Raw genomic sequence first — 11,606 nt, 5'->3', positions numbered from 1 at the left:
TTGAATGGTATTGTCCCCTCCTCCCAGGCCATTGGCCTGGTAAAGGATTCGATAGGGTTAAATTAGTGGAATGGGGGAAGTGTCTTTTTATGAGTGTAGGGTTAATACAGTGGTTGGCAGTGTAATTCATTTTTTTCTATCACAAAGTAGAATGGATTTGTTCTCCGGTCCAGTTGGTGGCGGTAATGTAACATTATATTGGTTGCCAACTGCCGTTAAACCCCACCGAAGAAGAAGAAGCTTAAAGAAAAACGGGGAGAAGACTGCTTCTGCTACCCACTGTTTGTTGCGAGCGCATCACATCCTAGGACCGTGTCGTCGGTTTTCCGGTATCGTCTAACGCCCAGCCATAATGTCTTCTAGAAAATTTTTCGTAGGAGGAAACTGGAAGATGAACGGTGACAAGAAGAGCCTGGGCGACCTTATAACGACCCTGAACACTGCAAGCCTCAACGATGAAACCGGTAACCGGCATTCGATTTTTGTCTCAATATCTTCAGTCTAAAATGTGCCCTAATACGTTGACACTACATTCTTATTGATACCAATACATATATACACACACACACACATGTTAACATGAAACTAGTATTTAAAAAAAAAAAAAAAAATTAATCACTAAACAGAAGAATGATGCTGATGATTGCGTCAAACGACACGAGACTAACACCATGACATTGAAGTCACGTGACGTATCTTTTGACCGCTATGTGGAATCCTTGGGACGCCCTTACCCTAACCTATGCCTAACCCTACGTTTTAGTCGTTACCTCAACCATTTTAAATTTGAACTTCTGTTAGTGAGAGCTATGCTCATTGAACTCAGCATAGTTTCCCATAACATCTGTGTGCATTGATGAGACCTGGGCTTTAAATTCCCAGTAATAAGCCTGCTCATCCGTTTTGGTTATCGAAAGGGATAGCGCTGAAAAGGTATTTCAAATCAGCTACGTTGAGGAACTGTCATTCTCAATGAATGTGAAAACAGACTTGAGACGCTCCACAGAATTTCAGATTGTCTTAATTCACCAACTGATCCCCAAATGGGCATATTTTATAAGCCTACATTTGCGTGCAGTCCAGGTAGTCTAGGCTTAGTTATATGCGTTATCAGGTGCGTGTCCTTACTCAAGATTGACAATAGCGTGCCAAACTATATTGACAACTGTTCAATTGAATGAAACTTTTTTTCCTTGCAAGTTTAGCCTAGGTTGTGGGCTCTGTAAACAACGCGTCCACTCCCACAATGAAAACAGTAAGACTGCAGTAATATATTGAATGCATTAACAGAAATTACTGTAACCAAACAAACATTGATTAGAAATGATGGTCAATGAACTACTGGTGTACCATCTCTGTGGCCTTCTCAATGGATTAGTCCACTCGGACAGGTGTGAATCAGGCAGGTCTCTTGTGCCATATATTTCAGATGGGAAGCATGAGGATGCTTTAAAGTCCTACTGTCTCCCTCTTGTCTCTTCTCTCTACCTCCCTCTCTTATACTCACAGAGGTGGTGTGTGGTGCTCCCACCGTCTACCTTGACTTTGCCCGCTCGAACCTGGATGCCAGGATGGGCGTTGCTGCACAGAACTGCTACAAAGTTGCCAAGGGGGCCTTCACAGGCGAGATCAGGTAAGGCTCCATATGACGACACGTCTTCCACCTTGAGACGGAATCTGTGAACTGGTTTAAGATGGACTCCTTATTGGGTGATTTAAGAACTTCATTGGAAGGATGGATGTTTAACATGCTTTTTTACATTTGTGTATCAAACCATTTTTGGGGAAAAAAAGATGAAATTGGTAATGTTAGGCCCTTTTTAGGCCTATGGTCTGTGAACTGTACATAATACGGACATCTTGGTGTCATACTCTTTAGTGTTCTCAAATATGTAGCATGTCTAGATTCTGAATTAAATCTCAAAATGACCCTTTTTTTTACCTCGTTTATTTTTAGACATTGTTTAACAATATACCATTCAAACACGTCAAATGTCAGTGGGCTGTGATTTGACACATTATATACATAGAAATGTAATATTACAGGTCATAAACCATTCACCACCAAGTGGTTTTCCACTAGACTCGGATGAACAGCCGACTACACCAGGTTGTTCAGATTTGAGTTTGCTCAACTGCTGCTAGCAAAGGAATTTCGGAGAATATCATCTCTCAGACATGTGAATCCCACCATTGTTGAACATGGCGTTCCTGAATGTGGGTATTCCTACATCTGCAGGAACTCCTCTTTATACTTCTATTGGTACATTTTTAAGTTGGGGGAGGCGGGGCGCTCTAGTACAGTAGGTGACGTTAATGCACAATAACGTTGGATGCCAGCCACCAATAAACCCCACAGAAGAGGATGTGAATGGTAACTAGCTAGCCGTACACTGGTAGACAGCCCCTGCCTGTCGGACACTGTTTCCCCCAGTTCTGTTAACGACGGCAGGTGTTTGGCAGGCGGGAGCCAAGGACTCTGCACTAGCGGAGCCAGCTAGTCCGGTACACTGGAGCAACACTGTCGCTAACGAACGTTAGCTGCTGTGCTAGCGGGGTTGACTAGTAGACCTGTCCATGTGCAGGAGGGGTGACACTGTTCTAGCTGGAGAACTAGCTTGCTAGCACACTGTCGCCCCAGCCTCCCGCATGGTGTTCCAGCGTTAGGCGGGACAACCAGTAGACTGTCCTTCGTCCAGCTGTCAGGCACTGTTTTATCCAGTACACAGCAGGCTTGAAAGAACCAATGGGTTGCTCGAGGGGGATCATTCCTGCCCCGAATTGCGGGCTGCGGGTGTACACTTGCACCCATGTGACTAAAATATTTGCGTGTACATTTGTACTTTATTGAGCATGGAACAATCCTAATAACTTTTAGTCTTTCTTATCATAACGCTTTCTCAAATACTTTCATTATACTGCTGCAGTTTTGTGTGCTGCTTATTGTGCTCCTTGTACAAAATGTCAGCTTAGAGCCCTGAATTCGCATGTCCCATGTTTTTAACATAAGTTGTAAAGATGAGTCAAAATCCACTTAGCCTTTTGTTTTCTGGCACATTAATTTATTTTCTTTTGACTTTCATATAGTAGTCAACTTCGATTTATTTTTTTGAAGATGTGGGCTATTTTAAAAAAAATAAAATGAGCAATTTGAACAAACATCGTGGCAGTTTATATCTTGCAGTAAAACTGAATTACTTTAATCTCTAAAGAAGACGAGTTTAATTAATGTTCTTTCACATAGAACATAGTCCTGATCTTATACACTGAGTGTACAAAACATTAAGAACACCTTCCTAATGTTGTCCCCCCTTTTGCCCTCAGAGCACCATCAATTTGTCGAGCATGAACTCTACAAGGTGTTGAAAGCGTTCCACAGGGATGCTTCCCACAGTTGTGTCAAGTTGGCTGGATGTCCTTTGGTTGTTACACATGGGGAAACTGAGTGTGGAAAACCCCATCAACGTTGCAGTTCTTGAGACAAACTGGTGCACCTACTACCATACCCTGTTCAAAAGCACTTAAATATTTTGTCTTGCCTATTCACCCTCTGAATGGCAGTCTCAATTTTCTCAAGGCTTAAAAATTCCTTATTTAACCTGTCTCCTTCCCTTGATCTACACTGATTTGAAGTGGATTTGACATCATGTTTTATACACTCAGTGTAGGCCTAGGACTAGACGATATCCAAAACAACTAACAATACACTGAATTCTTCAAACAATTTCAGTCATTTAAATTGTAAAGTCATTTTAACAATTTGGGAGGTAAATTTTAATAAGTATTCAAATCAAATTGTATTAGTCACCCTGTGCTGAATACAACGGGTGTAGACCTTACAGTGAAATGCTTACTTACGAGCCCCTAACCAACAATGCAGTTTAAAAAATACAGATAAGAATAAGTGATAAAAGTAACAAGTATTAAAGAGCAGCAGTGAAATAACAGCAAGACTATACTGGGGGTACTGATACAAAATCAATGTGCGGGGGAACCTGTTTGCGGTAGTATGTACATGTAGGTAGTGCTATTAAGGTGACTATGCATTGATGACAGAGTAGCAGTGGTGTAAAGAGAGGGTGAGGGGTGCACTGCAAATAGTCTGGGTAGCTGTTTGACTAGATGTTCAGGAGTCTTATGGCTTGGGGGTAGAAGCCTCTTGAACCAAGACTTGGCGCTCCGATACTGCTTGCCATGCGGTAGCAGAGAGAACAGTCTATGACTAGGGTGGCAGGAGTCTTTCACAATTTTTAGGGCCTTCCTCTGACACCGCCTGGTGTAGAGGTCCTGGATGGCAGGAATCTTAGCCCCAGGAATCTTAGCCCCCACTCTGTAGTGCCTTACGGTCAGAGGCCGAGCAGTTGCCATACCAGGCAGTGGTGCAACCAGTCAGGATGCGCTTCATGGTGCAGCTGAAGAACCTTTTGAGGATCTGAGGACCCATGCCAAATCTTTTCAATCTCCTGAGGTTTTGTCGTGCCCTCATGACTGTCTTGGTGTGCTTGGACCATGTTAGTTTGTTGGTGACGTGGACACCAAGGAACTTGACACACTCAACCTGCTCCACTGCAGCCCCGTCGATGAGAATGGGGCGTGCTCGGTCCGCTTTTTCCTATAGTCCACAATCATCTCGTTTGTCTTGATCACGTTGAGGGAGAGGTTGTTGTCCTGGCACCACACGGCCAGGTCTCTGACCTCCTTCCTATAGGCTGTCTCATTGTTGTCGGTGATCAGGCCTACCACTTATCTGCAAATGTAATGATGGTGTTGGAGTTGTGCCTGGCAGTGCAGTCATGAGTGAACAGGGCATAGAGGAGGACTGAGCACGGGCCCCTGTGTTGAGAATCAGCGTGGTGGATGTTTTGTTACCTACCCTTGCCACCTGGGGGCAGCCCGTCAGGAAGTCCAGGATCCAGTTGCAGAGGGAGGTGTTTAGTCCCAGGGTCCTTATCTTATTGATGAGCTTTGAGCGCTCTGGTGTTGAACGCTGAGCTGTAGTCATTGAATAGCATTCTCACATAGGTGTTCCTTTTTTGTCCAGGTGCGAAAGGGAAGTGTGGAGTTCAATGGAGTGTGCATCATCTGTGTTGGTGTGGTATGCAAATTGGAGTGGGTCTAGGGTTTCTGGTATGTGAGCCATGACCAGCCTTTCAAGGCACTTCATAGCTACAGACGTGAGTGCTACAGGTTGGTAGTCGCTTAGGCAGGTTACCTTAGTGTTCTTGGGCACAGGGACTATGGTGGTCTGCTTAAAACATGTTGGAATTACAGACTCGGACAGGGAGAGGTTGAAAATGTCAGTGGAGACACTTGCCAGTTGGTCAGTTCATGCTCGCAGTACCAGTCCTGATAATTGGTCCGGCCCTGCAGCCTTGTGACTGTTGATCTGTCTTAAAGGGCTTACTCACATCGGCTGCGGAGAGCATGATCAGTCTTTCGTAACAGCTGGTGCTCTCATGCATGTTTTAGTGTTATTTGCCTCGGCGCGAGCATAGAAGTAGTTTAGCACGTCTGGTAGGCTCGTGTCACTGGGCAGCTCTCGGCTGTGCTTCCCCTTGTAGTCTAATGGTTTGCAAGCCCTGCCACATCCGACGAGCGTCAGAGCCGTTATAGTACTATTCGGTCTTAGTCCTGTGATGCTTTGCCTGTTTGATGGTTCATCAGAGGACATAGCAGGATTTCTTATAAGCTTCCGGGTTAGAGTCCAGTTCCTTGAAAGTGGCAGCTCTAGCCTTTAGCTCAGTGCGGATGCTGCCTGTAATCCATGGCTTTTGGTTGGGGTATGTACGTACGGTCATAATTTTGCTGTGTATTTCGGGTGGAATCAAGACATTAGACTCTACCAGATGCCACCGAAATATAGGTTGTGGCCGGGGAGGCCTGGCTGGCTACTTTCCTATTTGGCTGGTTATCCAGATACCCTTTGAATCCATTTTCCCATTCACTGAGTTGGTGGTGCTCATAAAATGTATCATACCTTCAGAATTAGCAGAGCCCACTCTGGAAGTTTGATACAAATATAAAAATGATTTTTAACATCTTTCCTCCTAATGAAGGTTCTGTGAGAAATGACAGAATAATCTGACTAAAAATATTTCCATTTTCAATTAAATCTACTATTTAGTGGATGTATTGCTAATCCCTCTCCCTCTTTCTCTCTCCCTCAGCCCTGTGATGATCAAGGACTGTGGTGTGGAGTGGGTGATTCTGGGCCACTCGGAGAGGCGCCACGTGTTCGGGGAGAGTGACGAGCTGATTGGTCAGAAGGTGGCCCACGCCCTGGAGAGTGGCCTGGGGGTGATCGCCTGCATCGGAGAGAAGCTGGAGGAGAGAGAGGCTGGAACCACAGAGGAGGTGGTGTACGCCCAGACCCAGGCCATTGCAGGTAACCGCTAGGTTCAAACCCCATGTTCGCTGTGTATCACAGGAATGTATTAGTCTTCTCATCTAAAGCGTTCTCATCATGCAAGCGTTGAACCCTTGCAACACCAGGGTTGTGGTTCGACTCCCACAGGGGACCAGTAGGAAAATGTATGCACCCACTACTGTAAGTTGCTTTGGATAAGAGTCTCTGCTAAATGACCAGTGTAAACATTTAGATCCTTTATTTTCTCTCCTGAATAACTCTTTGGGAAAGTTGACTAAAAATGGCCATGAAATCTTCGTTTTATATATTCGACCTGTTCTGTTGCACTCCTTCCAAAAATATTTGAGCCATTTTGGTTTAAGTTGAAAATGTTACTTTTTTTCTAATTTTTTTGGACAAAAACATTAGACAACTTACGATTTACATACATATTCAACAAACAATGACATCACACTTTCTCAGAACTTTGCTTGAGACCTAAAATAACTAACTCTGGGGTCCATTCCATTAGTCTTAAGTACCACATGTTGTATTATACATCTTAAGGCAATTAGTGGTAGGCCAAACACAACTTATCATGATCTACATACAGTGCCGTCCATTATATTGATGTAAAGTTGTTGTTGTAGACAACGTGAAGGACTGGAGCAAAGTGGTGCTGGCTTACGAGCCGGTGTGGGCCATCGGTACTGGCAAGACAGCCTCACCCGAACAGGTACGACTCATCGCTGTTTCATAACAATATTTACTTACCTACAACATGCATACTTTACTATATTTTTTGTAAGTTACACACAGATCTGTGGGAAATGGATATTGGTTTTCTTAATTGCATGCATTTCATTTTTTTTTAAAGTTAGCACGAGTTGTCTGTACATGACTGCAGTGAGCGGGATTCTGTTACGTGAAAGGCACCCGTTGGCTTCTCGGGATGGCCCACTTCCATCCAATCTTTATAGACCACCGCATGTTTAGGCCTGCAGTACGCTCACTAGAAACGAGCACTGTGCATGCTGGGCTCACAGTCCACTGCATTCACACAAACTGTTATCATTGTTGTTAGGGAGATGCTACAATGACTGAGGTTAAAGTGCAGACTGTCAGCTTTAGCTTGAGGGTATTTTCATCCATATGTGACCGTTTAGAAATTGACACTTTTTGTAGGTAGTGTCGTCCCCCCCCAAATTCACTTGTGTGTTATGAGTCAAACTTTTTTTTTTTGTATTTAGTCCCATATTCCTAGCGCACAATGATTTGTATCAAGCTTGTGACTCTAGAAACTTGTTGGATGTACACAAGTATGTGGACACCAGTGGAGGCTGCTGAGGGAGGACGGAATGGAATGGAATAATGTCTGGAATGGAGTGGTATCAGACACATCAAACACGTGGTTTCCATGTGGTTGATACCACTCGATTGACTCCATTCTAGCCATCTACTATGAGTGGTCCTCCCCTCAGCAGCCTCCACTGGTGGACACCCCTTCAAATCAGTGGATTTGGCGATTTCCAGCCACAGATGTTGCTGACAGGTGTATAAAATCGAGCAGCCAGCCATGCAATCTCACCATGTGTAATGCCAGGCATCGGCTGGAGTGATGTAAAGCTCGCCGCCATTTGACTATGGAGCAATGGGGGGGAATTCTATGTGAATGACTGAGAAAGTTAGACGCACAAATATCATACCCCCCCCCAAGATATGCTATGGTATTTGTGCGTCTAACTTTCTCACTCCTCATTCAAGATTTATTCAGGACTATACGTAATCATGGTAGAATCCACATGAATATACAGGTATTTATAAACATTCTATACTTATTTACAATAAGTGACTCCAAAATGACAATACATTACTTACCATTCATATCTATTGGGAATGAAATAACCTGAAACACAACCAAAACAAACAGCAAATGCATCCAACAAATTTGTAGTCAACGCATGCTATGAATATGGAAATAAATACTTAACTTTTGACTACTTTAATACACTTAAGTGAATTTGGCCCAATACTTTTGGTCCCCTAAAATGGGGCACCATGTACAAAAAGTGCTGTAATTTCTAAACGGTTCACCTGTGGTTGAAATCACCCTCAAATTAAAGCTGACAATCTGCACTTTAACTTCATTGTCATTGATTTCAAATCAAAATTCCTGGAGTACAGAGCCAAAACAACATTTCTGTGCCAATGGTTTTGTAGCTCACTATGTTTTTAAGTAAATCTTCAACGATAGTTCCATTGTTTCAGTTTTTTTTTTGTATTGTTAGAAACAGCTTAGTGGTTTATGCTAAATGTGGTTATATTAAGCACTAGTTTGTTTCTGCTGCAAGAGTGTATTTTCTGTTTTATTTATTTGAAGGCCCAGTGCAGTCAAATGTGATTTAAAAAAAAGTATATATATTTTTTCCTGTGTTTTTATATACATTTCCAGATGGAGGTTGGAATTATACTGTGAAAATGATAATGCCCTTTTTGTGTAAGTGGTTTGAAATTTCAGCCCTTGGTGGGATGGAGTTTTGGCCTGCCTGGTGACATCACCAGGTGGTAAATTAGGTGATGGACTAGGTGATGGACTAGGTGATGGACTAGGTGATGGACTAGGTGATGGACTAGGTGATGGACTAGGTGATGGACTAGGTGATGGACTAGGTGATGGATGATGGACTAGGTGATAGAGAGTGAGTTCTAAACCTCCCTGCCAATAACGGCTAGTTTTCAGTTTTTCCCTCCCCACTCGGACATCTCCCAGACAGTCCTAGCAAAACTGCTTGAAATTGCTCTTGCTAGGAAGCTATTTGTTTATTTTTGACCATTTTTAATTAAAATCAAACAAATTTGACCAACTGGGGATTTTTTTTTTTTTTTTGTCCCCACAAGGTCAAGTGTGATTTCTAGGGAGTTTAGGGTTAAGGTTAGAATTAGGGAAAGAGTATGGGTTAGTGGAACTAATTGTGTGTCCCCACAAAGTTGGCTGTACAAGACACTATGTGTGAACTTGTCTCTCCCCAGGCCCAGGAGGTGCATGAGAAGCTGAGGGAGTGGATGAGGGTCAACGTCTCTGAGGCCGTGGCCGACTCCGTCCGCATTATCTATGGAGGTCAGTAGGGACCACACTGAACTCAGGCTGCTAATAGCAATGAGAAAATCCCCAGAGCCACTGTTTCTAATGGAAATCTAAACATATGTATTGGGCTGAATAGTTGGGGGGGGGTCAAAAACACATTACTGACATCAAATGGAGCTTACAGCATGAGTAACATTATTTTAGTCTTTTGGAAGAATATGAATGTGCTCCTAAACCTTTGATACAATCATTTTATGTATTACGTGCGCGCTTGAGTGTTTTTACCAAAGTCCCTCCCTTCTCCAGGCTCCGTGACGGGGGCCAACTGCAAAGAGCTGGGCTCCCAAAACGATGTGGATGGCTTCCTGGTGGGCGGAGCCTCCCTCAAGCCTGAGTTTGTTGACATCATCAATGCACGTGCCTAGAGCGCACGAGCAACCTAACCTGCTGCTAGTAGTGTCCTGTGACTGCATCTCTTCCCCGAGTTTCTGTGTGACAATGAATGACCTGCTTGTGTTAACAAGGGATGATTTGACTCATTTTGAAATGCACTATAGTTTAGGGGCCGGCCACAGTAAAAGTCCCACATTGATAATACATGTCAGTCTCCATTGGTTGACGGATTCTGTGTGAGGGTGGGACTTTTATTATGGAATGTCTCTTTGGATGGAAGATCCTAACTACATGCATTCTAAAAATTTACATTCCTGATATAATAAGCACTGCACTTAATGATGTTCCATATAGGATATGTGGTCATTACTGTAAGGGGACCAGTACTTTGTGTATTGCTAGTGACTGTACAAGTTCCATTGTCACTAGAAGCAGTCATGCTCACGCTTGGTTTAGTCCCTCCTTTCTCTCCTATTGGTTGAATCATGTCAGTAATGTTTTCCAGCAAATGACTGTCAAGACAGACCTACAAGGCTGAAGACCACTTGAATAAATGGTTTAGTCTGCTGTGAAGTTGCGTCTGTCTTTCTGTTGGTTCTAAAAGTCGGCAAGTCTCCGGTTACTGCATGTTTCTAGCAGAAATATGGCTCCACCCACCCACCCAAAGCAGGCTGGATAACTTTTCAAAATGACTGAAAAGGCTCAACGATTTAAAAAATCTTAAGTTGAAACATCAAGTTTATAGTTTAATCAATGGCCTTCATTAGAACCTTTTCAAGTATCACTTATTGTATGCACCCTCCACTTCTTTCCATTAAACATAATGATTTCAGTATTTTCCCTATTCATTTAGCAGCGATGCACAGCTTTTAATCGGTTACAAGTTATAGTCAAGTTTGGACACCTCATGGTTTTTCTTTATTAATATTGTAGAATAATAGACATCAAAACTATCTAGTAACCAAAAGTGTTAAACAAATCAAAATATTTGAGATTCTTCAAAGTAGCCACCCTTTGCCTTAGACAGCTTTGCACATGCTTGTCATTCTCTCAACCAGCTTCATGAGGTAGTCACCTGAAATGCCTTTGAATTAACAGGTGTGCCTTAAATTCATTTGTGGAATTTCTTTCCTCAATCCATTTGAGCCAATCATGTGTGTTGTGACAAGGTAGATTGCCCTATTTGGTAAAAGATCAAGTCCATATTATGGCAAGAACACCTCAAATAAGCAATGAAAAACAGTCCATGACTTTGACAAGAAGGGCAATCAATCTGGAAGATTTAAGAACTTTGAAAGTGTCTTCAAGGGCAGGTGCAAAAACCAAGCGCTATGATGCAATAGGCTCATGAGGACCGCCACAGGAAAGGAAGACCCTGCTGCAAAGGATAAGTTCTTTACAGTTACCAGCCTTAGAAATTGCAGACCAAATAAATGCTTCACAGATTTCAAGTAAGACATTTCAACATTTGTGCAGAGGAGGTTGTGTGAATCAGGCCTTAATGGTTGAATTGCTGCAAAGAAACCACTACTAAAGGACACCAATAATAAGGCTTTATTGGGCCAAGAATCATGAGCGATGGACATTAGACCGAAGGAAATCTATCCTTTGGTCTAATGAGTCTAAATTTGAGATGTTTGATTCCAACCGATGTGTCTTCACGAGACGCGGAGTAGGTGAACAGATCTCCGCATGTGTGGTTCCAACTGTGAAGCATGGAGGAGGTGCTTTGCTGGTGACACTGATTTATTTAGAATTCAAGGCACACTTAACCAGCATGGC

General features: G+C 43.0%; 1 protein-coding gene across 1 annotated transcript; it reads left to right on the top strand.

Moving 5' to 3' along the window:
* The first annotated feature begins 218 nt into the window (after positions 1–218).
* On the top strand, positions 219–10,397 carry LOC112233277 (triosephosphate isomerase A-like). Its single transcript, XM_024400797.2, has 6 exons — positions 219–464; positions 1,510–1,633; positions 6,168–6,385; positions 6,997–7,082; positions 9,377–9,464; positions 9,738–10,397. The coding sequence occupies exons 1-6, from the start codon at positions 353–355 to the stop codon at positions 9,854–9,856; spliced, it is 747 nt and encodes a 248-aa protein (XP_024256565.1). The 5' UTR covers positions 219–352; the 3' UTR covers positions 9,857–10,397.
* The last annotated feature ends 1,209 nt before the right edge of the window (positions 10,398–11,606 follow it).

Source organism: Oncorhynchus tshawytscha, linkage group LG31, assembly GCF_018296145.1.
Source record: "Oncorhynchus tshawytscha isolate Ot180627B linkage group LG31, Otsh_v2.0, whole genome shotgun sequence".
NCBI lineage: Eukaryota > Metazoa > Chordata > Actinopteri > Salmoniformes > Salmonidae > Oncorhynchus > Oncorhynchus tshawytscha.
Note: the sequence above shows the minus strand (reverse complement) of the source record. Positions and strands in the feature narration are given on the sequence as shown.

Bases quoted from the DNA above. Each gene is read 5' to 3' on its own strand.
- LOC112233277 (XM_024400797.2), top strand. From the start codon at position 353: ATGTCTTCTAGAAAATTTTTCGTAGGAGGAAACTGGAAGATGAACGGT. The intron at 6,386-6,996 runs GTAACCGCTAGG...TTGTTGTTGTAG, and splicing joins CCAGACCCAGGCCATTGCAG to ACAACGTGAAGGACTGGAGC. The intron at 9,465-9,737 runs GTCAGTAGGGAC...TCCCTTCTCCAG, and splicing joins CGTCCGCATTATCTATGGAG to GCTCCGTGACGGGGGCCAAC.